We start from the raw sequence: 26,453 nt of genomic DNA on the forward strand, positions 1-26,453 counted from the left end.
GTAGCGTCACCTTAAGGCTAACAGGTCCAAAATGCGCCATCTATGCTGAACAAAACAAATGCTTGTTTTTTGCAAATTCTTCGTTTTTATGGACCTGCCCCAAAATAGGACAGTTTCCAGGTTCAACAAAACCTTATGTCGTGTTGCTTGTTTGTAAAATCTTGTTGCCAAGGCAGACGAACTCAGTTCAGTTTTTATTTTTAACAATGTTACTCTGCCCCCCCCACCACCACCACCACCACCTTTTTTTGTATTGACAACAAATAAAATTGATGGGTGGATTTAAAATTGTTAATGAATCTGCAATAAAACACTGTAGCGACGGGATAATGACCCAAATCAGTTGGAGTGTCTTTGGATAACCTTTTTTCCTTTTGTTTCCTTTAATATTTGGCCTCAGTTTGAGTGCCAAACTTGAGAAACACTGACTCTGCTGTATTTCTGCATCTCTGCTTTAGTTGTGTCTCTGAATTGCACTTTTTGCACAGTGTTTCTTGTGATGTAAAATGATTTTTTTGTGTGTGTGTGTGTGTGACAATGTTGGAATAAATGAGGTATTACAAAGTAAAATGTGTGTTTTTTACTGTTTGGTGAGAGCTGATCTAAGCGCTCGCCCGTCTACAGTGACATCTCACAAACCACCGGTTGGATTCCTTTTGCACTCGGTGTGACGTCAGAACTGGTGGCTGCTGCAATTTGCGTCATAATGTAGTGATTATGAACATTTTATATTTTGATAAGTTCCAGGCTGCTGTCACACAGTCGGGCATTGAGGTCGTCACCACGACACGTCATGACCTCAATGCTGAGGTCGCGAGTGCGATAAGTCAGAGTGGTCCTGCTCACAAAACGGGTTCTTCTTGTTGGACTGTGTTCTGGAGCATGGCCGTACTATCTCAAACCAGGCCGTCTTTATTACGCTGGCAGGGAGATAAATTGTTTTATTCCACTTTAAATACTTTTATATTTTCTGTTTTCAATCAAACCTTTAAATTAGATTTACATGGTTTTATGTAATTAATGTAATTATATGTGGAAAAGGAAAAATGGGATCTCATCAGTGTTTTGTGACCATTTCTAGTTCTGATACAAACGTCATAATAGGGGCGGGGCAGAGATTTATTTATGACGTTGCGCGCATGCTTTGATCTTTGGAGGTGCGCGCTCTCGCTTGATTTTCTGCGCTTAGTTTTGACCTTAATGAGCTTCTGTATCTGCGAGACGGACACCTGTAAACGGCTGTGCGGGTGAGTGCGCGCGCGCGCTGCGTGGTGGGCGTGTCTCCTGCCAGGCCACTCCCGGTGAAGCGCGCTGCTGCTCGGGCTCGCGGTGTCTGTTCTCGGCTGCTGTTTCTGGGTTCTGGCGCTCCTTCGCCCGTCCGGACTGGAGGTTCCGGGTCCCGCGGGTTCTGCGCGCGGAGCAGCATGTAGCGCGCGTGGAGCTGCGGGAAAGCGCCGCGTAGCCGCAGAGGATCTTGGGGGATTCGGGGCGGGTGGGAGGTGGATCTGCCGCTGTTTGGAGTGTTTGTGGGTTCCGGTCCGCCGCTCCGCATCTGTCGGTCGATGGTCTTTGAGGACGGTTCCGTCTCGAGTCCCGGATCCAAAGAGAGAACCATGGCGAGCGACTCCCCGGCGCGGAGTCTGGATGAGATCGACCTGTCCGCGCTACGGGTGAGTCCACACCCCCCCAACCCCACTGCTTTCTGTGCGCGTGCGTGTGGCTGTCAGCACCTGTGCCCCCCCCACCAGAGCGAAAGGATGCGCCTCTTTTTGCGCTCCGCACATGGTGCGCGGGCAGCGCAAGAAGAGGTGTATATGTGCGTGCGTGTCAGAAAATCAGGTCGCAAACACCGCGCGTGCGCCCGGCACGTGTATGTGTGTGTTTTATATATTTTTGTCCTCAACAACTGGAACGTGACGTAATGAGGATGCTGCTGCGCGCGTGCACCGGCACCGCGTGCGTCACGGGCTGCATGTCTCTGCAGCATGTGGGGCAAAGCGCAGACACGCGCGTGCTCACACGCAGGTTTATCGCGCAGTGTTTGTGAAAAACCTCCGTGCGCAGAGCGCGCGCGCGTGCTAACCGTCACTAATAATAAACCGTCGGAGCGGCGCGTGCCGCCATTTCGTGATGTGGGCGCGCGCGCGACAGTGTAGGAATGTGCGTGTGACACACGCGCCGCTACGTTACAGGACGCAGTCGGTTAAACGGTCACGTGGCCAGATTTTAATTTATTTTAATTCTAAAGACGGTTTAAATAGCTGCAGACTGAAGGACAGCCGTGCGCGTGCGCGTGTGTGTCAGGCGCCGCTGCTGCTGTTCTCAGATCAGTTTTACCTGCAGAGCAACAATCAAATCTCGTGCGCGTCGGGACAAACCTGTTTACACCAGAGTAAACAGACCTGATTCACTTCCTGTCACCACGTGACTCAAACCACCACCAGGGGGCCGAATGAGAGCAGCTTAATGTTTCAGGTGAAATTCCACTTACCAGCCACAAGGTGGCACTATATGGAATAAGAGAAATTTTTGCATGAAGTTGCAGAAATTGGAAATGTGTTTTTGTGGTGCTGTTCAGCCAAGTGATCAGATGGTGGCACTAGACACGAAGATGGATATGTGACGATTCACCATATTCTTCATATGGCCAGCAGGAGGCAGTAAACACGTGAGCGTTGTCGTAAGGCTTACATTATCATGACTAAACGTTTACTGAAACGCATCGTGTTCGTCACACGAAAAATCCATTAACGAACAAACATCTGGCGACTGTGGGCGGAGTCTTCTGTACTTCCTGTTTGCTGATGAGCCCTTTCTGGGGGGGGGGATGATTGATTTACAGTGATTCACATTTGATTCAAAACTGTCAAAATTGAATGTTTAAAATAACAGTCTTGGTTTTGATTCTGTTTCTTCTTGCTGCCATTGAAGCGAAAATCGGTTTTGAATTGAATCGTGAGCTCCTGAAAGATTCACCCCCCTGGTTCCTGAATCTTTTTAAGGTTCCTTCTGCTTTTGGTTCTACTTTGATGAAGTCATCGATTTACAAACGTCTTCTTTGGAAATTCAGACAAACCACAGAAGGATAAAACAGGAACAGGACAAAATCCATTTCAGTTTGTTTTCTGCTTTCATTCTTCCTGTCGGCTTTCCAAAGAAAAATGCTGCTTCGGTTTCAGTTTGGTTCCAAACAGTTCCTTCAAACTTCAGTCAGGAAGTAAACGTGGACAGTGCTCAGATAAAAAAGGAATGTTGAGGTCACTTTCCCGCCGGCTTCGTTATGTGAGGTTTGGTGGACAAAGTTGTCCACGAGCTCTGAGGACTGAACATGTTGATGTGGACCTGTGTGCCGGGGTCACCTTTGGATCAGGTTTGGATCAGGTGCACGAGTCTTTAATCCTGTTCTCCCTGATCACCTTCATCAGCTGGATTTGGTTTTTAGTCGAGAGTTGACATCTGACAAATGAGTGAAAAATCTCGTCTTAATGTTCGTCCATTCCTCCGTTTCAGACCTGCAGACTTGTTGGGACGGGAGCAGTTTAGCATGAGTCATAATGAACATTTCAAAAAGGTGATTGTAATCATGATTTGATTTTTTAAAAAAAGCAGGATCCATGAAAGGCTGCGTCTTTGAGGGACAAAGGTGGACAGAGGGTCTCCAGTTGGTCAAGAGGTGTTTGAGAAAATGATTGAAATGTTTCAAAACAATGTTTCTCAAAGAAAGATTGGAAGAGATTTGCATATTTCTCCTCCTGCAGTGCAAAATATCATGAAATGATTTGTGAAATCTGGAGGAATTTCAGTGTGTAAAGTGTATGGGACTAAGCTGAACACCCGTGACCTCTAACCCCTCAGTCGGCACTGCTTCAAGAACAGTCATTCATCAATAGATGATATAACTACATGGGTAAGAGTTTACATTGAAATATGCAGCTTAAAACTTTAATTAGCAATAAATAAATAAATAAATAATAAGCCTAACGTTAAAGGTGTCCAGGAGCGGCACAATCTGGGTCGGAACATCACGTAGTGGAAACATGTATTATGGACAGACAAGTTAGCATTCCAGAAATTTTTTTGTAAGAAATGGGTGCTGTGGTCTTAAGACCAAAGAGGAAAAGGACCATCCAGACTGTTATCAGCAATAAGTCCAGACGTCAGGATCTGTCCGGGTCTGTCCGGGGTTGTGTCCGTGTCCTTGTCAGAGGTCATTTGCACTCTGCGTTGTAGAATTAATGCAGAAAAGTACAGTGAGACTTTAGAGCAACATGTGCTGCCTTCAAGACGCTGTCTTTCCCATGGGCATCCATGCATGTCTCAACAAGACAATGCAAAACCACATCCTGCACACATTATAAAGGCATGGCTGCAGAAGGAGAGGAGATGGGTACTGGACTGGTCTGCCTGCAGTCCTGACCTGATCCCAATAGAGAATGTGTGGAGAATTTCAAAAAAAAAAAAAAAAAAAAATGCAACGCCACCCCCGTGCTGTTGGACACCGAGACATCTTTGCAGGAAGAATGAGACAAAATAACACCTGAAGCGTTTCATTGCTCGGTGTCCTCGACACCAAAACGTCTTTTAAGTGCTGTGAGAAGGAACGACAACGTGATGAAGAGGGAAACACTTCAGCGTCCAAAGTTTTTTTTGGAAGTTGTTGCAGGTGTGAAATGGATGAAAGGATGAAAATAAACAAATGAAATGAAGCTGACCAGGACAAAAAACATGAAATATTCTCTGGTTCAAACCGTCTGCAGTGAAATAAAAGTCAAAGTAAATATAAGAATCACCCTTTTTTCTCACTTATAGTTTCAGAACCAACGGATTCACTTTTATTAAAAATGTAAAATTCAAATCTAACAGAAGTTTTAGCTCCAGTTCACTGGAACGATAAATAATAAAACACACACGGTCTGTCTGTCTCTGTCTCTTTGTTTGTATGTCTCTGTCTCTTTGTCTGTATGTCTCTGTCTCTTTGTCTGTCTCTCGCTGTCTGTCTGTCTCTGACTGTGTGTCTGTTTGTCTCTCTCTCTGTGTTTGTCTCTCTCTGTGTCTGTCTCTGTCTCTTTGTCTCTTTGTCTGTCTCTCGCTGTCTGTTTGTCTCTCTCTGTCTGTCTGTCTCTGACTGTGTGTCTGTTTGTCTCTCTCTGTCTGTCTGTCTCTGACTGTGTGTCTGTTTGTCTCTCTCTCTGTGTTTGTCTCTCTCTGTGTCTGTCTCTGTCTCTTTGTCTCTTTGTCTGTCTCTCGCTGTCTGTTTGTCTCTCTCTGTCTGTCTGTCTCTGACTGTGTGTCTGTTTGTCTCTCTCTGTCTGTCTCTCTCTCGCTGTCTGTCTGTCTCTGACTATGTGTCTGTTTGTCTCTGTCTGTCTGTCTCTCTCTCGCTGTCTGTCTCTGACTGTGTCTGTTTGTCTCTGTCTGTCTCTCTCTCGCTGTCTGTCTGTCTGTCTCTGTGTGTCTGTTTGTCTCTGTCTGTCTCTCTCTCGCTGCCTGTCTGTCTGTCTCTGACTGTGTGTCTGTTTGTCTTTCTCTGTCTCTCTCTCGCTGTCTGTCTGTCTGTCTCTGTGTGACTGTTTGTCTCTGTCTGTCTCTCTCTCGCTGCCTGTCTGTCTGTCTCTGACTGTGTGTCTGTTTGTCTTTCTCTGTCTCTCTCGCTGCCTGTCTATCTGTCTCTGACTGTGTGTCTGTCTCTCTCTGTCTGTCTCTCTCTCGCTGCCTGTCTGTCTCTGTCTCTTTGTCTCTCTCTCGCTGCCTGTCTGTCTCTGTCTCTTTGTCTCTCACTGTCTGTCTGTCTCTGACTGTGTGTCTGTTTGTCTCTCGCTGCCTGTCTCTGTCTCTGACTGTGTGTCTGTCTCTCTCTGTCTGTCTCTCTCTCGCTGCCTGTCTGTCTGTCTCTGTGTGTCTGTTTGTCTCTGTCTGTCTGTCTCTCTCTCGCTGTCTGTCTGTCTGTCTCTGACTGTGTGTCTGTTTGTCTCTCTCTGTCTGTCTCTCTCTCGCTGCCTGTCTGTCTGTCTGTCTCTGTGTGTCTGTTTGTCTCTCTCTGTCTGTCTCTCGCTTGCTGCCTGTCTGTCTGTCTTTGACTGTGTGTCTGTCTCTGTCTGTCTCTCTCTCGCTGCCTGTCTGTCTGTCTCTGACTGTGTGTCTGTCTCTCTCTGTCTGTCTCTCTCTCGCTGCCTGTCTGTCTGTCTCTCTCTCTCTCTCGCTGCCTGTCTGTCTGTCTCTGTCTCTCTGTCCCTTCCTTCCTCTCTGCCATGGCGACTATAAATCAGGTCACCCAGGATGGGATGGAGCACACAGAACTGTGGGTAAATGTTTTCGTGTGACATAAACTGTTTCCCCGTCCCATCCGCTCATCTCGTCCCAGTCTCATGAACTGAGAAACTGTCCACAGGGATGCGCTGCGGTGCGTCCTGACCAGTTTCCTGAACACCCTCACCGAGGGCTGGAGAAGACGTGTGATCCGTCTTGTTGTCCGTCTTGGTCCACATCCTGCCAGGTCCTGGTAGCTGTGACCTCTTTGACCCCTGCACCACAACCCCAGAGTGAAGACGTCCAGATTTGTCCCGCCGGACATTAAAAGGCCTTTGACCTGCTGGTTCCCAAGTACAGAGCGCGTGTGAACAGTGGCGCTTGTTATCCGGCGGGTGAGTGGGTGTGTCTCAGTGAGGGTTCAAAGCAGAAGAACGTAAACATCCAACAATAAAGAAGAACGTTGACTCAAAGACGCACACAAATACAGACAGACACACACTCATACAGACACACAGACACTCACACATACAGACACACACATATACAGACAGACAGGCACACACACACTCACTCAGACACACACACATACAGACACTCACACATACAGACAGACACACATACAGACAGACAGACACACACACATACAGACAGACAGGCACACACACACTCACTCAGACACACACACATACAGACACTCACACATACAGACAGACAGACACACACACATACAGACAGACACACACACATACAGACAGACAGACACACACACACACACACTCAAGACACACACATACAGACACACATATACAGACACTCACACATACAGACACACACACATACAGACAGGCACACACACACACACTCACTCAGACACACACACATACAGACACTCACACATACAGACAGGCACACACAGACACACACTCATACAGACAGACAGACACACACACATACAGACAGGCACACACACACACACACTCACTCAGACACACACACATACAGACACACACTCATACAGACAGACAGACACACACACACACTCACTCAGACACACACACATACAGACACACACACACAGACACACACACATACAGACAGTCACACATACAGACAGGCACACACAGACACACACACACATACAGACACACAGTCATACAGACAGACACACACACATACAGACAGGCACACACAGACACACACACATACAGACACACACTCATACAGACAGACAGACACACACACATACAGACACACACATATACAGACACACATACAGACAGGCACACACAGACACACACACTCATACAGACAGACACACACACATACAGACAGGCACACACAGACACACACACACATACAGACACACACATACAGACAGACACACACATACAGACAGACACACACAGACACACACACATACAGACACACACATACAGACAGACACACACATACAGACACACACATATACAGACACACACACATACAGACAGGCACATACAGACACACACACACTCACACAGACACACACATACACAGACAGTCACACAGACACACACACATACAGACACAGACACACACTCACACAGACACACACATACAGACACTCGGACAGACACATATACCAACACACACATACACTCACAGAGACACAGACACACACATATACAGACACACACACACACACAGAGACACACACTCGCCCCCCATGTCAGGCTGCTGCCATACAAGGCGCTCACTACACACCGGAAGTAATTTAAGGATTAAGGACTTTTCCCAAGGGCCCTCAGTGATTTTCCGGTCAGGCTGGGATGTGAACCAACGATCTTCTGGTCTGAAGCCCAACGCTTAACCACTAGACCATCACCTCCCTCCCATATATACACATATACACTGACTCGCACACAGGTTTGCACATATGTACACAGACACACACACACCTGTGCACATAAGTACATGCGTACCTACTGTATGTGCACACGTACACACAAAAGCACAGGAAGGCAGATCAGCACATGTGTGCTCAGACACGGGGATACACACATGCTTAAAGATCTCAATCAGTTTTTCTGGCACAGTTTTTCTGCTGTGGAACTGACAAAAAAATCAAAGAGCCGAGGTCGTGTTTGTGTCGGTTATGAGGGGCGGGTCAGCAGGTGCTGTCAATCACTCTGACTTTACACATCTACAAAATCTCTCTCTCTCTCTCTCTCTCTCTCTCTCTCTCTCTCTCTCTCTCTCTCTCTCTCTCTCTCTCCCAGGACCCGGCGGGTATCTTTGAGCTGGTGGAACTGGTCGGTAATGGCACCTACGGGCAGGTCTATAAGGTAAATCCATCTAAATGTTTTTTGTGAAACAGGTGATCTGATCCAAAGATTTCATGAGTCCATGTGGTCCTTTGTACCTTCCCAGTATGGCGGCAGTGTGGCCACATTCATCCCCATTGGCTTATAAAAGACTGTTGGCTGCAGAAACTGTAAACTCTGAATCCATACTAGAACGTCCTGAAGCAAATCTGCTTTGATTTGGTCCTGCAGAGCAGAAACATTTCCTTTATCCTTCATCCAACATGTTCTCAGTTGTTCTCAGATAAGTTGTTGTTACGTTTCCAGTGTCAGCTGTTTCCACATCTCCAGCTCATCAGCGAGTAGCAGGATCCTGGACAGAAATATTCCATCAGGAATTGCAGTAAATCCAAAGAGAAGACAAAGGGGATGTTATTTTAGAGATTTAGCGATGGGCCAGTTGTCTGCCTGGGTGGTTGACATCCAGGGCCCAGGATGGTCCTGTGTTGTTGTTGATGCATCAAAGTGAAGCCCCAGCACATGATCCCAGACTTGATTTGTGCATCCACCTATGATTCCCTAACAACAGTAACCATGACATCTACTCACCCCGCCCTTCAAATACAGACACACTAAACACTGAACTGTTGCTTAGCAGTAGGCCAGTCGTAGATGGATATACGTACCCACATACATCCAAGTTTTATTTATAAGATAAAAAAATGTCAGTTGTGCAAGTTTTTTTTTCCAAAATCTCAAGCTGTTTTGGAGAGGTACTTTGGGTCAGGGGGTGGGGTTTACAGCGCTGATGAATCAAACCTGTGACCTTTTGTGGCGTAACCAGTCTGAGTTTTTCCTGGATGGGATTCATCTGTGACTCAGTTTACGGTTTAACGGTCATATTAAGCAAGTGACTTTGTCGCTGTAAATCTCGTCCTGCTGTCTTCATCTAAAGCCTGGGTCCCACCGAATAATAAGCTATGAATAATGAGCCACGCGTGGGTGTGTCAGCGATTATTCGAAGAATGACCCACATTTTCATCCATCATGTATCCACTATGAAGGTGCACCTCTGTACCCCGCATGTGCCACGTAGCAGCCTCTAGTGAGCCATGACCGACCTGTCATTAGAGCCTCAAATGGCTCGCATCAGCCACGCTAAGCCACGTAGCGCCGTGATAGCGCCATGATAACGCAATGTTGGCGCACGTTTAGGGATGATGGGTTTGGTTCAAACCTCCAGCCCTCCCACACCTGGTCCCTTTAAAGTGTGGGTTTTCAATTCACAGCAGCATTTAAAGATGTCACATTTTTTAAATGCAGTCCAAAAATAGGAGCTCCAGTACAGTCCCGCGGTTGTGCGCTGTGCGCCAGGCTGCTGTCCACCTGTAATGCACCAGACCAGCTAGAACCGAAAAAAAGGTTCCTGGACAGCCGCCTCTGTGCTCCTCGCTGGCTCCGCGGCTCGCCGGCTCCGCGGCTCGCTGGCTTTATTTCTTCTGTGGCTTTAAACACACAGACCGTGATCCCACTTTAAACTTTATGTTCGTCCGTTTATTTCTGCAAAATTGCTCTTTCGTGCGCGGTGCCATTCTGCATACAGAATGAGGTGGCCGCTTTAATTATATACACCTGTGGATCACTTTCAAATATATATATGTTTCTTTATTTCTTCCGCAGCTTACAAGTCACAATGCTACAACTTTTAACTTTGTGTTATATCTTCAAAATTGCTCTTTTGTGCGCTCTCCTTCTGTGTTGGTGCACAGCTCTGCTCTGCTTTTAGCGGCTTCACTGGAGTTATTTCTTCCGCGGCTTTAAACACACAGCCACTTTCACACAGTCATCCAAATTTTAACTTTGTGTTCATCCATTATTGACTGAAAAATCACTCTTTTGTGAGCTGGCATTCTGTCTAAATGCTCCTTTGGAGCGTGATGAGTCACTGCATCAGTGCGCACACACAGCGGAGCTCATGTGATCCATTAACAAGATATTAAATCAACCATAGACATACTTTTACAGCTAGGAACTGTTTTATCAATCTATAAAAACATTAAAAATAGTTACCTTAAGCTGTTCAAAATACATTCCACATGGAGCAAGAAAGAGAGGGAAAAAAAAACATCCAGATGAAACAGTCCTCTGTGATTCCAGTCGTGATAAGAGGTGTTTTCAGCATCCAAGGTTTGGCAGAAAATGATTAATCCGCTACAAAATAGTTATTTTATATACACCGTCCAGCACACAGAGCAGGTGGGATTGAGTGCGCAAGAAGGCAGCCGCTCCAAAAACAGCCTCTCAGGTCCTGCGTAGCTGCCAGGCGCAGGGATAATGAGCTTTTAGCACGTAAGCACCACACACATGCTTCTAAGTCGTCGTGGTACCTCGTACACAAACTGCGCCTCACTGTTGTTGCTAAATTTTGAACTTCTTAAAATTAGCACCACGCTCAGAGAGGAGCCTCGTTAACTGAAGATAATGTCTCTAAGAGCCACTCAGAGCCATGAAACTCCCACCATAGTTGAAGAAACCCTCTGGTAGCAAAGAAAACATGCTGCGTGGCTCATTATTCATCTTTCATTATTCTGTGGGACCAGGGCTTTTCATGCCTAGATCAGTTTCAGTGGAATCCTGTTTCAGATCAGAGTCTGGTGGGTCCATTTTCAGACCGGCCTCTGCTTGTCACAAAACTGGGAGAACCTTTACACTTGTCATATTGACAGTTTCAGTCCTCATACGCAGAGTGCAATTTCAAAACCTCAGAGGGAACTGGAGGGTGCTGAAACCTCACCTAGTTAGGAAACTGGTGGAACTTGTAAAGCTGTAAGTCAGCATCCATCAGAACTGGTTGGACCTGGAACTTACGTGAACCGTTACCTGAGGAGGAGACTCACCTGTGAACTTGGGGCGTCTCATTAGCGCGACCCGTAAAACCTGTCCTTCAGGATGTCTTTTTGGACTGAAGAATTTAAGGTTAAAATGTTTGAAACTTGGACCAGACCTGAAACCAGATAGACTGGAACCACAAGGAAGTCTGTTTTTATATCTGAGGAATTAATTCTACGTAATATTAGACTTTTTGATGCGCCGATTCTGAACACTGCGCCGTCTTTGGTGTGTGTGAAAAAGAAGCTGATTGGTAACGAGCTTGAATCACAAGAACATAATTGAGTAGACAGAAGAGCTTGAAGTTTAGACTTTCAGCATCACCTGGAGATGTTTGGTGATGCTGAGGATGGAGGTCCAAGTCTTTACGATCCTGGTGCTTCCTGAGATTTGGACTCTATCCAGTGACCTAAGTTAAGGACTGGATGTCTTTGGTCCCAGGTCTCTGTGGAGGATCTTTGGGTCCGGCTGGAGTGACTTTGTGTCAAACGAATGGTTACTTAGTGAGGCTCAGATGAGGAGGATCACTGACATTTGTGAGGGAACATCAGACATGATGCGTTTGTTTGGACATGATGCAGGTGCCTCAGTGTCGAGGACCACCGTGACCGGAGACTTGGACAAGCACACGCTCACCTTTCACCAGGCTGCAGCAGATACATGGCTGCTATGGCGAGGTGGGAGTAGACCGTTTGGATGTCTGGATGGTCACCATGCAGGACCCACGTACTGGAGAACTTTTTGCACTGGTTTATGGTCCCAGACCTGATCTGACCTGGTCATTACTGCTTTATTTTGCGGTATACTATCCATGTGTGAAAACCATCATCATGTGCTATGCTAGGCTAACGGGTAAAACGGTTTTCAGTTTGTGCTTCTTACCTGTGTGCAGTGCTGCCCCCTGGTGTTGGTGGTAAAACTGTTAAGATGAGCAGCAACTGTTTGTATGCGACACGCCAAACTGTTGTTCCACTTGTTGTGTGATCAGGTGGTCGAAACCTGATTACAGATGGAGTTACGAATCACATTATGAATCACATTATGAATCCCAAAGTTTCCTCCTGTTTCTTTTGTGACACTCTGGATTGTTGGTGTGAACAGGATTTACAGAGTCTGGAAGTTTATTTTGGGAATGTAGCCTTCAAATGAAGGGTAAGACTGTAGGTTTGTACCTGTCACCCCCCGTTCTTTTTGTTTTATTTTGCGGCACAATGTATAGAGTTTTGTGTGTGAAATAAGGTCGGGTTACCAGAAACAATTTTTTTCTAATGGGCCTAATCTACTCAGCCGGGTGTGCTCAGCCAATCAGGAGCTTGGAAACAGCATACTTGACTAATCAGGTGTATTTGAAGCAGGTAAACGTGGAAAACATGCAGGTCGGTGACCTCCAGCAGCAGGGTCGGTGACCTCTGGTTAAGGCCTTAACCAGCCCGGGAGTAAGCACATTGGTGACCGTGGTAAACAAAAACTCAGAGTTCCCAGTTACCATTGAACGCAGCATAAACTCACTTTATTTTGTAACCCTTACTACAGAACGTTTGTAGTAATCAGACTCGTGTGTGATGAAGTCTGACTGCGGTTCTTATTCTTTGGGTTTGAGTCGGTGCAGCTGGAAGATGTTTTCCTCTGATGTGTTCGGTCTTGTGTTCCGCTGTGGAATGTGAAGCTCGTCTGAACTACCTGCCCGGACCTGACGTGTTTTTATGCCTCCAGGCTCCTTCCTCCTGATCCTCCACCGTGTGTTCTCACTCTGCCGCCTCCTTTAGCTTCATTTCTTTGTCTGGATTCTCTGTCAGTACGGTGCTGAAACAAAGAGCCGGTGTCGCCGACCGAGCGGTCCCCCCTAAAAATCAGTCCACCCTGCCTTCACTGCACATGCATCATCAGCCGCGGTTCACTGATTATCACCTCGTTTCTGCTTCAAACTGTCTCCAGTCATCATCTGTCTCAGCGACGGATATCTGAAGCTTTTGTACAACAATCATTTACACCTACAACCCCAATTCCAATGAAGTTGGGACGTTGTGTAAAACCTATATTCAATTGAATCCACCACAAAGACAAGATATTTAATGTTCAGACTGATAAACTTTATTGTTTTTGTGCAAATATTTGCTCATTTTGAAATGGATGTCTGCAACACATTTCAAAAAAGCTGGGACAGTGGTATGTTTCCCACTGTGTTACATCACCTTTCCTTCTAACAACACTCAATAAGCGTTTGGGAACTGAGGACACTAATTGTTGAAGCTTTGTAGGTGGAATTCTTTCCCATTCTTGCTTGATGTACAACTTCAGCTGTTCAACAGTCCGGGGTCTCAGTTGTGGTATTTTGTACTTCATAATGCACCACACATTTTCAATGGGTGACAGGTCTGGACTGCAGGCAGGCCAGTCTAGTACCTGCACTCTTTTACTATGAAGCCACGCTGTTGTAACACGTGCAGAATGTGGCTTGACATTGTGTTGCTGAAATAAGCAGGGACGTCCCTGAAAAAGACGTTGCTTGGATGGCAGCATGTGTTGCTCCAAAACCTGGATGTACCTTTCAGCATTGATGGTGCCATCACAGATGTGTAAGTTGTCCATGCCATGGGCACTAACACACCCCCATACCATCACAGATGCTGGCTTTTGAACTTTGCTCTGGTAACAATCTGGATGGTCTTTTTCCTCTTTTGTCTGGAGGACATGACGTCCATGATTTCCAAAAACAATTTGAAATGTGGACTCATCAGACCACAGCACACTTTTCCACTTTGCGTCTGTCCATTTCAAATGAGCTCAGGCCCAGAGAAGGGGGCAGCGTTTCTGGATGGCATTGGATGGCATTGTTGATGTTTGGCTTTCACTTTGCATGGTAGAGTTTTAACTTGCACTTGTAGATGTAGTGACGAACTGTGTTAACTGACAATGGTTTTCTGAAGTGTTCCTGAGCCCATGCGGTAAGATCCTTTACACAATGATGTCGGTTTTTAATGCAGTGCCACCTGAGGGATCGAAGGTCACGGGCATTCAATGTTGGTTTCCGGCCTTGCCGCTTACGTGTAGAAAGTTCTCCAGATTCTCTGAATTTTCTGATTATATTATGGACTGTAGATGATGGAATCCCTCAATTCCTTGCAATTGAACACAGAGAAATATTGTTCTTAAACTGTTGGACTATTTTTTCATGTAGTTGTTCACAAATTGGTAATCCTCACCCCATCTTTGCTTGTGAATGGCTGAGACTTTTGGAGATGCTCCTTTTATACCCAATCATGACACTCACAGTTACTGTAACACAGTGGTAAACATACCACTGTGCCAGCTTTTTTGAAATGTGTTGCAGACATCCATTTCAAAATGAGCAAATATTTGCACAAAAACAATAAAGTTTATCAGTTTGAACATTAAATATCTTGTCTTTGCGGTGTATTCAATTGAATATAGGTTGAAGAGGATTTGAAAATCATTGTATCCTGTTTTTATTTACATTTTACGCAACATCCCAACTTCATTGGAACTGGGGTTGTAAATTCAGTATTTCATCATAAAAGACGCAGGAAGCGATCAGAGCGACGCGGCTACACGGGCTGTTAGCTGTTGCGTTGACTGGTTGTCTGTCATTTCAAAGTGTCACGGAATATCGCCTTGTTTCTGCTTAAAACTGACTTTAGAATGATTTAAGAGGTTTTACTTCATCATCTGATGGTTAATAATCACATTATTCCCTTTGATCACTTTGGGTGAAGAGACTCTCTCTCAAACGAGCTGCTCATCTCCGAAATGACGCATGTGCAGTGGAGGCAGGGCGGACCAATTTTTAGGGGAGGACCATTCGGTCTGTGACACAGGTATCTTTCCCTCTCACCTCGGCCGGCTTTTATTGAACCATCATGCGGGATTGTTGACGCTTGACACCCAAGAGACTTCAACTGGTGCCTTGTTCCAGGAAACAGGTTTACTGAGCGATCTGGATCAGAACAGAATTATTCAATCACATTCTGATCCAGATCGCTCAGTGAACAGTACAGGCCACAGCTGCTTATCCAAATACTCTAAATGAGTAGGCGGGGCCTCTGCTTCGTCCGATGTTGCAGAGTGTGAATAAACACACGTGCTCGTTTGCTGTCTCTGGTGTAAAATGACGCCCAATTCTAGCTAATGCTGATGCAGAGATACTCTACAGTGACGATTACCAAGAGCGTGTTTCTGCACAGTACCTCCAGGTGGGTGGAGCCAAACCTCCTGCAGGCTTTAACTTGTCGTTCACTCATGTAGCGGGAAGTGCTTGTCTCTTTGTGTTGTGCAATTCCATTTTTAACTAGAAGCACTCAGAGAGTGCAAACCTCTGCCAAGGCCATGGGGTCACTGACACCATAACATCTACAAGCCGTGGAATCATTGAACCTAAAAAAGTCTAACAATGATGTTTGCTCAGTAGTAAAAAAAGTTTCATCTGCTGTGACTGGATATAGCATGTATCCTTAGCGCTTGGCATCACAGTTTATTGCAACTTGCACCTTTCCCAGAAGCTACTGTCATCTGAGCACTGATATTGATATTGCATGTGCTTATAGACAAAAACAAATAAGAGACAAAATTCAATTTATTATTCAACTAAACTGCAAATATATGAATTTTTTAACATTTATGAAACACTTCTCTAAACAAGGCCATAGGGTCACTGACCCTAAAGAGATTCCCTCCTTGGCACAGTGATCTATTTCTTTTTGTCTCTTTCTCTAAAATTGTATATAATAATCATTAGATTATCAATATATAAACAAAAATACATTTAAGAAATATTACAATTTGAAAACAAATGCACCCGAACGTGATGACAGCTGCAACTGCTTAATGCTAACTTTTAACATTGAAAATGCCATAAACATGCTAACGCATTAGCATCGGGATCCGGATCGTGATCCAGATCACCACTAAAATTTAATCACTTGTTCTTCTTGTCATTTCCAACCACTCCACAAAATTTCAACAAAAATAAATTTAAGAAATGTTACAATTTGAAAACAAATGCACCCGAACGTGATGACAGCTGCAACTGCTTAATGCTAACTTTTAACATTGAAAATGTCATAGACATGCTAACACGTTAGCATCGTGATCCGGATCGTGATCCAGATCACCACTAAAATTTAATCACTTGTTCCTCTTGTCATTTCCAACCACTCCACAAAATTTCATCAAAATCCGTTCAAACCTTTTTGAGTTATCCTGCTGACAGACAGACAAACAAACAAACGCAACCGAAAACATAACCTCCTTGACGGAGGTAACAATGTTGCAAATATTTTAACACTTTTTTGAAAATGAGACTTGCACTATCATTTCTGACCAGCTGGGAGGTGCTGTCTGGAATTATAGATATTCAGAGGGTAAATAAGACACAGAGCTAGCACATAGCATTGGATGTCTTCCACCAGGCGATGTGGCGCACTTGCAAATGTGCGTATTGTTTTGTTCGGTCATACTAGGAATTAGCAATCCGCGCAGCCTAAATAAATGCACGTAGCTGGAAGTTTGGTGAAGTCACAAGTTGTTCCTGAACTTCCAGCGACTCCTACACAAGGTCAACAAAAGACGTCAGAGGGGCGGGGCATAAGGTGTGTCTCGCTCGCTGGGCTCAAAGTTACTATCGCTAGTATGGGAGCCCGGTGATCTAACCACAAGGCTGAAACCCAAGACCTCTACAGCCTGTAGTTATACCGTGTTTTTGGTCTTGAGGTCTGGTCTGCCAACATATACTGGGTTTGAATCCCACTAATACTACCTGTCTGTGTCCTCGGGCAAGACACTTAATCTTCATGGTCTCAGTCCACCCACCAGTAAACGGGTCCCGGCCTTGGCTGGAGAAGGGACCTGCATCAGACTGATGTCCTGTCCATGGGGAGTCGCAGACTCTCATCTGATTAACTTTACGGAATCTGGAGATGAGCATCGGCACCAACGGGCCTCAGGCCCTGTACTGTAAAGGACTCACCTATTCGACTTCTATTAGTGAAGTCTACTTACTCCACAGCACCCCCTACTGGCTACTGTAATCACAATTATAATACTGTGCTATTTATTTAGGGACATGCTATCATAACATGACTCAAACATTTGATGAAAAGTTATTTTCTCAATCAATCAATCAATCAATCAATTTTTTATATAGCGCCAAATCACAACAAACAGTTGCCCCAAGGCGCTTTATATTGTAAGGCAAGGCCATACAATAATTACGGAAAACCCCAACGGTCAAAACGACCCCCTGTGAGCAAGCACTTGGCTACAGTGGGAAGGAAAAACTCCCTTTTAACAGGAAGAAACCTCCAGCAGAACCAGGCTCAGGGAGGGGCAGTCTTCTGCTAGGACTGGTTGGGGCTGAGGGAGAGAACCAGAAAAAAGACATGCTGTGGAGGGGAGCAGAGATCAATCACTAATGATTAAATGCAGAGTGGTGCATACAGAGCAAAAAGAGAAAGAAACAGTGCATCATGGGAACCCCCCAGCAGTCTACGTCTATAGCAGCATAACTAAGGGATGGTTCAGGGTCACCTGATCCAGCCCTAACTATAAGCTTTAGCAAAAAGGAAAGTTTTAAGCCTAATCTTAAAAGTAGAGAGGGTGTCTGTCTCCCTGATCTGAATTGGGAGCTGGTTCCACAGGAGAGGAGCCTGAAAGCTGAAGGCTCTGCCTCCCATTCTACTCTTACAAACCCTAGGAACTACAAGTAAGCCTGCAGTCTGAGAGCGAAGCGCTCTATTGGGGTGATATGGTACTACGAGGTCCCTAAGATAAGATGGGACCTGATTATTCAAAACCTTATAAGTAAGAAGAAGAATTTTAAATTCTATTCTAGAATTAACAGGAAGCCAGTGAAGAGAGGCCAATATGGGTGAGATATGCTCTCTCCTTCTAGTCCCCGTCAGTACTCTAGCTGCAGCATTTTGAATTAACTGAAGGCTTTTTAGGGAACTTTTAGGACAACCTGATAATAATGAATTACAATAGTCCAGCCTAGAGGAAATAAATGCATGAATTAGTTTTCAGCATCACTCTGAGACAAGACCTAATTTTAGAGATATTGCGCAAATGCAAAAAAGCAGTCCTACATATTTGTTTAATATGCGCATTGAATGACATATCCTGATCAAAAATGACTCCAAGATTTATCACAGTATTACTAGAGGTCAGGGTAATGCCATCCAGAGTAAGGATCTGGTTAGACACCATGTTTCTAAGATTTGTGGGGCCAAGTACAATAACTTCAGTTTTATCTGAGTTTAAAAGCAGGAAATTAGAGGTCATCCATGTCTTTATGTCTGTAAGACAATCCTGCAGTTTAGCTAATTGGTGTGTGTCCTCTGGCTTCATGGATAGATAAAGCTGGGTATCATCTGCGTAACAATGAAAATTTAAGCAATGCCGTCTAATAATACTGCCTAAGGGAAACATGTATTAAGTGAATAAAATTGGTCCTAGCACAGAACCTTGTGGAACTCCATAATTAACCTTAGTCTGTGAAGAAGACTCCCCATTTACATGAACAAATTGTAATCTATTAGATAAATATGATTCAAACCACCACAGCGCAGTGCCTTTAATACCTATGGCATGCTCTAATCTCTGTAATAAAATTTTATGGTCAACAGTATCAAAAGCAGCACTGAGGTCTAACAGAACAAGCACAGAGATGAGTCCACTGTCCAAGGCCATAAGAAGATCATTTGTAACCTTCACTAATGCTGTTTCTGTACTATGATGAATTCTAAAACCTGACTGAAACTCTTCAAATAGACCATTCCTCTGCAGATGATCAGTTAGCTGTTTTACAACTACCCTTTCAAGAATTTTTGAGAGAAAAGGAAGGTTGGAGATTGGCCTATAATTAGCTAAGATAGCTGGGTCAAGTGATGACTTTTTAAGTAATGGTTTAATTACTGCCACCTTAAAAGCCTGTGGTACATAGCCAACTAATAAAGATAGATTGATCATATTTAAGATCGAAGCATTAAATAATGGTAGGGCTTCCTTGAGCAGCCTGGTAGGAATGGGGTCTAATAAACATCTTGATGGTTTGGATGAAGTAACTAATGAAAATAACTCAGACAGAACAATCTGAGAGAAAGAGTCTAACCAAATACCGGCATCACTGAAAGCAGCCAAAGATAACGATACGTCTTTGGGATGGTTATGAGTAATTTTTTCTCTAATAGTTAAAATTTTGTTAGCAAAGAAAGTCATGAAGTCATTACTAGTTAAAGTTAATGGAATACTCAGCTCAATAGAGCTCTGACTCTTTGTCAGCCTGGCTACAGTGCTGAAAAGAAACCTGGGGTTGTTCTTATTTCCTTCAATTAGTGATGAGTAGAAAGATGTCTTAGCTTTACGGAGGGCTTTTTTATAGAGCAACAGACTCTTTTTCCAGGCTAAATGAAGATCTTCTAATATCAATTTTCTGATTGATATTAGCTTAATGTGACGTCTCTATAGCCGTAACGGATCTGGTGATATGTTTGAAAATTAGTGTGTCGTAATTAGACTGTATTTTTGATGACCTTGATTTTTGACTGGTACGCTCCAGGAGTTGATTGTCGAGACTCACAGAATATTCCAACCACAGTTGGTAAAAATCTGCTCACTTGTTTCAGAGATATTTGTCACATATGAGTGATTCCAGTATGCTACGCTTCCAGTGGCGTCGGACATCATTATTTGTAAAATCACTAATTTGGTTCTTGATATTACGTAATCACCTCATATTAGGAGAATATACTCACTTGGTAGTAAACAACTTCAACTGGTTCCTTTTGGAGCTATCTCTATGCTAACTCACCAAGCTAACTGACTTAGCGGACCATTGCATAGCCTGGGCTACGGTGTTTGATGTTTAGCTAGCCTAGTCAGTTCTCAAATACCGTAGTAAAGAAATTATGTGAAGGGAACGTTTGTGTACTAACTGATCTTATCCTGTCTGTAACGTCGTACAACAGAATGATCGCGGTCGTGTCCCACACAGCAGTGGAGCAATGTCGCCACCTGGTGGATAACTACCATTAATGTCAAGAGCTCTATTACTGCATATCAGTGTGTTTTTGGAACATTTTATATTAGAGCATAATGTTATAAATTAAATTTTACATCACTAGCTAATGTTTTTTGAACTTATTTGCATCAGTTGTGTTTGTATGAATTCATGTTTTCATCATCATTGACGATCACATGACCTAAAATAATATTTTTTTAAAAATGTGATAAGTACTCTTTAATATACCACAACGTTTACACCCAGTTAGCTTAAGTGCTACATTCAAGGACACACTGACACCCAGACAGGAGGAGCTGGGATTTGATCCAACAACCCTTCAGCTAATTTTCACAGTGACTTGGGTCACCGTGGAGACGCTGTGCAGAGTTCGGAGCATAAATTAAGGTTTCCAATGACGCTAACTGTCAGATTTTCTGTCTGTCCTTGTTATGGCCTCCAACTTTCCTCCATCTGCTCGTCTCCCTGCCGTCACACAACCGCCGCCGCTGCAAGCCGGGACATGACGGCGAGGGAGACACTGCGGCGAGACAGAGAGTTACACAACCAATGACAGGACAGGGCGAGAGACACGGGCGGGGGGTGGCAACCAGAAGCTGTCCGACGGTTTCGGTCTGTCAGGTACGTTCAGCGTCTGATGCAACACGCAGTAACCAAGATGGCGTGTGGACGAGGGCACGAATCCAAGCTGCTCACGCGTGCTCGTGACCCAGAGTGTGAAATATCATGGCCTCCTAACGGCCGCGCACACACACACATGCACGCTCGCCATCACTTTGCCTCTTTCAACCCACAAAACAACCTGGCAGGCCTGTTGCTAGGTTACCAGGAGGAAGTTTGGGGGTGGGGGGGGTGTTTCCACGTCCTCGCTGTCACAGCTGCACTGAGATCAGTCAAGTCGGGTTTGACGTCCGTTTACTTTGAAGCTTTCAGCTGGTGTCTGCGGGGACGAGGTCTTCCTGCGCTGCCTTAAACTGACTTATTATTGAATTTCACCTCCATGTTTGACTCTTCCAGACCAATCACTATCATCACCTATTCATCTGTTGATCATTTTTACATAAAAAAAAAGTAAATAATTAAAACACAAACTTTAAAAAAGTGTTAACTGGTTAATAATGTTTTTTGTTGTTGTTTATTACAAATTAAAATATTTAATACCAGCAATAATTTGATGCTGAGGTCACTTCCTGTTGCCTCTGAACGCTGCGTATGTCTTTGAAGGTCAGATTGAAATGTGGGCGTGGCCTCCCTGTACAGTGTAAATATTGTGCCGTTTAGCTTATAAATGTTCAACTTCATCAGCGTTTGATGTTAACTACAATTCAGCTAATGATGCGCCCAGCATAGCCTAGCTTGTTACTGCGACATTAGTCAGTTATAGCTGATAATCAACATTTTTGTTGTGTCCAAAATACATATATTGTGATGCACACTCTCCCTTAGATGGAATGTCATTAACCGTTATTTCCTTTGGATCTCGCTGGTTCCGGAACGATACCTTTGAGGTGGAACTGTGAATTGGAAGTGCTGAAGTAATGAATCTGACTGGGGGAAAACATTCTGGTTTGAATCCCTGGTCAAGACAGAACTTGACCTGGATTCTCAAATTTCCCATGGTCCTCGAACTAATCATTGGCATCAAACACATCTGTCATAAAAAAATGACTAAAGCTAAGGTTAAAATATTACATCATCAGAATCATTTAAAATGTCACCAAAAATTTGTTTGCTTGAGTGAAACCCTGTTTTTTATATATATAAAAAAAGTAAATAAAAATCTGTGTTCTGAGTGTAACTGAGGCATAAAATGGTTCGGCTGACTCCAACAATCAGGTGACAAAAATCCAGTAATTTTTTGATTAAACTGCAGACCGGAGCAGAGAGAAGAGAACACAGAATTTATTTATTTTTTTATCCATTATTTATCCATATTTTGTGTTATTTGACATAATAACTGTGTTTTCTTGGATGAAAGTCGTTTTAGGTTTATCTTCATTGTGTTGTTTCTGTAGAGGTGCAGGACTTGCAGGTGCAGTGAAAAATGAAACCACAGTCTGTAACAATGTGACGTTGGGCAGAAAGCACTCGGGGTTCATCTGGTGAGAAATTAAATTGGTGTGATTTGTATTTTAAAGTTCTGATGGACAGGAATGTGCTCTTTTAAGCGTCACGCTGATTTATTCTGAAGGTTGGCGTCGTTGGAGGGATGAGAGTCTGCAGTCCTGCAGGACGGACTCGGGTTCTGACTCGTTTCTCTGTTTTTCAGGGTCGTCATGTCAAAACAGGCCAGCTCGCTGCCATCAAGGTCATGGACGTCACCGGAGTGAGTAACACACCGCAACCTGTGTTCTGTGTGTGTGTGTGTGTGGGGGGGGGGGGGGGGGGGGGGGGGTTAGGGTTAGGTGGTTGATACATGAACAGATGATGGAAAGAAGCTGAGAGATTGATGATTGGTGGATTAATGGATAGATGGTAGATGTATGATGCATGATTGGATGGATGGATGGATGATTGATGGATGGTAGTTTATAGATGAATGATAGATGAGCAGATTATGGAAGAAAGCTGATAGATTGATAATGCCTAGATTAATGAGTGGATGATGGATTGATGGATGAATGATGTATGGACATATGTTGGATGATAGATGGATGAATGATTGACGGATGGATAGACAAAGCAGCAAAAGGAGCAGAGGAGAAGTGTGATGAGATGCTCGTGTTTGTTTATTTGTAATCTGGTGAATCCCTGAATAGAGAACAGTCCAGGTCTGAGACGAGTCAGAAACCATGTGTCTTTGGATGAAGTTAAATTCCAGAATGATCAGACTGTGAGTGGGCGGTGGTCACGGGCCGGTCTTCTCCTTAGCCCTCGGTGAAGACGCCGTGTTTATTTGTGTTCTTCAGGATGAGGAGGAGGAGATTAAAGCTGAGATCAACATGCTGAAGAAGTACAGCCATCACAGGAACATTGCGACCTACTACGGCGCCTTCATCAAGAAAAACCCTCCAGGAATGGACGACCAGCTCTGGGTATGTGTGTGGGTGTGTGGCTGGGGGGTCTTGCAGCTACGGTGATGGCCTGTTAGCCAATCACATTGCTTTTCTCCTTGCTTTTAAACAGCTGAGACACTCAGTGCTTTAGATTTTCTTGTGATGCCTCCACAAACATGCTGCATTTTTCGCATGAGAAAAATGTTTATTCCTAAACGTCAGTGGGTTGAAGTTAAACGTGGGTCCTTCCTGCACTTTATTTCATCCTTTGAAACAAAAAAGAAATAAAAAGAAATGAGGACATGAAGTATGAGATGAGGTTTGATCGCCTGTTTTTGTATGTGTGCAGCTGGTGATGGAGTTCTGTGGAGCTGGATCAGTGACGGATCTGATAAAAAACACCAAAGGGAATTCCCTGAAGGAGGAGTGGATTGCCTACATCTGCAGAGAGATCCTCAGGGTGAGGAGAACTAAACAAAATTAAAATAAAGCTTACAGCATCTTTTAACTTAAAAAAAAAAAAAAAAAAAAACACACACTTTACGATGTTACAAATGAAAAGAGAACCCTGGACAAAACCCTGAGGGATACCTAAATCTGATCTTCTTATTTCAAGTGTTCTTGCATTTGTTCTTCTCGTTACCCACAACTTTTCATATATCGTTATGAAATATTTACAGAGGATTCATATCCTGATAGTCAGGTCAAAGTCAGGAATTCAACATTCAGCCATTAACTATTCTGCAAAAAAAAAGTGATATGAGTTGTAAATAACAAACGTTACAGAGATCACACTCACAGCTTATTCTTGGAGTCAAAAGTTCTAAAATTTGCTGATTTGATCAATTTTAGAACTGCTCAAATACTTTTTAGAGCAAGGAATAGGTTACTTCCAGTGCACATACAAAAAATGTTTTCTGATAGAGATGGGAAATATAATCTAAGAGGAAAATTGAACTTGAAAACAAAGTGTGTAAGAACAACACGTAGGAGTTTTAGTGTAACAGTCAGTGGAGTGAAGCTCTGGAATAGCTTGCCTGAAAATATTAAGCAAAGTAAAAACATCCAGCAATTCAAAAAAGAATATAAAAAATTAATTTTAGATGCATATAAAAATGAGTAATGTAATTTAATTATTACATGTACAATGTAATCAAACTAATGCTGTTTTCTTATTATATTTAAATGTCCTTTCACATACCATATGACTACATGTAAATTAGGGGTAGGGCTTGATAAGCTTAAGCTTCATCCTACTCCTTTTTGAAACATGCATGATTTATAAATGTACTTTTGGGGGAAAAAAATGCTGATTTTAACATGTTTTAAAATAAAATGAAAGAAAGAAAGAGGAAGAATCTTGTAAAATAAACACATTTTCAAAAATGCATAACTCTGTCAAAAAAGATTGAATTTCATTCATATTTGACAACATTCTGTAGGATGGTTTCCTTTATGGACGGACAAAGTTTGATCTGGATCTGATCTGCATTACAGATTTTGTGGCCTTTTAAATTTAACATTGAAAACCCACTTGGATTTATGGAGCACTTTTCAAGACACCCAAAGTAATTTCCAAGTTGCATTATTCATTCACTCGCACATCCACACATTGAACCGCCAACCCTTCGGTCACAAGACGGCTCGCCAGCTGAGCTATTTAATGTACATTTTACATTATATCTTAATCAAACGCGCCCCAATCACTCTCATGTTTGAATGTGAGGTGCAGACTGTCACTCACTATTCACCTGACCAAGTTTGATCTGGATCTGATCCGGATTTTGGATTTTGTGGACATTTGAATTTAATATTGAAAAGCCCATTTGATGTACATTTTGCATTAAATCTCACTCAAAAGTGCCTCAGTAAGTCTCATTTGTGTCAATGAGGTGCAAACTGACACTCTCAGTGAACAGACTAAGTTTGATCCTCATCTGATCTGGATTGTGGATTTAGCAGATACATAATTTTAACATCGAAAAGCCTTTTTGATCTATATTTTGTATTTTAGCTCATGAAAAGTCACTTCTAACAGGAGTTTGACCTTGAAAACATTTTTCAAGGTAGAAATTTGTGGAATTGGAAACCAGTGTTGGCAGAGGTTTGCACTCTACAAGTGTGGTGCTCTAGTTACTCATATTTCTCTTTGATACATCTCCTTTTAATTTTTTTTGCAGTAAAGTTATATTTAAGAGATTATTACGTGTTTTGCTGATGTTGTGTTGGATCTTTGAGAAACGCCTTTTGTGGTGCATTTTAATTACAAGCGTCAGTGACGAAAGAAAGTGACAAACAAGCAAAATCCAAGCTACTTGCTCCTAATTTCCATCATGCCTATGATGATGAGTCCCTGCAGCAATCCCAGACATGTCCAGCAGGTGGCAGATATGCATCAAAGTAGAACACTGGACTTTGGGAATGTGCTTGCAACTCAGCTTTTAGATATAATCAACTATCTGAGAAGAATCATTTGAATCCTGTGCGGGATGATCGTGTCTGCTAGTTTTTCAAAATTTAAAAAAAAAAATGTTTCTTTTTTTTTTTTTTTTTGGTACTGACAACGCCTTCCTTGTGTCGTGTTTGTGTATCTTCAGGGTCTGACACATCTCCACCAGCACAAAGTCATCCACAGGGACATTAAGGGCCAGAATGTGCTGCTGACGGAAAATGCGGAGGTTAAATTAGGTAACACATACACACACACCACTGTGAGGCAGTGAGGAGGCGTGTGTGTTGTGTGACATCATCATGAGGTACACACAGACCTGACTGGTTGCGCAGGACAAGAAGGTTTTTGTTTTTAAAGCCGCCACATTTTTACCTGCAGCTGTTTGTTTGTTTGTTAGCCAGACAACTAAATGAGTGAATTTTCACAGTGATTTTTTTAAATCAAATTTACTCACAAATGGACCAATCATAGTGTCCGCTGTCACTCTATGCAGATGACGTTTAATTCTATAATTCTGTCACTGACATCAACGTTTGTTGAAAAAAAAAGTA

The 26,453-nt window shown here is 43.5% G+C and overlaps 1 protein-coding gene and 1 long non-coding RNA gene across 7 annotated transcripts in view; one reads left to right on the plus strand and one right to left on the minus strand.

Moving 5' to 3' along the window:
* The first annotated feature begins 1,328 nt into the window (after positions 1-1,328).
* tnikb (TRAF2 and NCK interacting kinase b) overlaps positions 1,329-26,453 on the plus strand; it is a 92,474-nt gene continuing 67,349 nt past the window's right edge. For 5 of the 6 annotated variants that reach the window (XM_034187564.1, XM_034187418.1, XM_034187634.1 and 2 more), the window contains exons 1-6: positions 1,330-1,670; positions 8,508-8,573; positions 22,724-22,780; positions 23,364-23,489; positions 23,800-23,910; positions 26,048-26,138. In XM_034187564.1, coding sequence (XP_034043455.1) covers positions 1,563-1,670; positions 8,508-8,573; positions 22,724-22,780; positions 23,364-23,489; positions 23,800-23,910; positions 26,048-26,138 — 559 coding nt within the window. In that variant the 5' untranslated portion in view covers positions 1,330-1,562. Of the gene's footprint in view, positions 1,671-8,507; positions 8,574-22,723; positions 22,781-23,363; positions 23,490-23,799; positions 23,911-26,047; positions 26,139-26,453 lie in introns of all 6 variants that reach the window. The other variant, XM_034187349.1, reaches the window with a different exon arrangement.
* Positions 8,794-24,949, minus strand: LOC117526221. The gene is made up of 4 exons (XR_004565243.1): positions 24,826-24,949; positions 21,430-21,432; positions 9,170-9,175; positions 8,794-8,804 (listed from the first exon to the last, which is right to left on the minus strand). It is a non-coding gene; the product is annotated as an uncharacterized LOC117526221 (long non-coding RNA).

The sequence above is a fragment of the Thalassophryne amazonica genome, chromosome 1, assembly GCF_902500255.1.
Source record: "Thalassophryne amazonica chromosome 1, fThaAma1.1, whole genome shotgun sequence".
NCBI lineage: Eukaryota > Metazoa > Chordata > Actinopteri > Batrachoidiformes > Batrachoididae > Thalassophryne > Thalassophryne amazonica.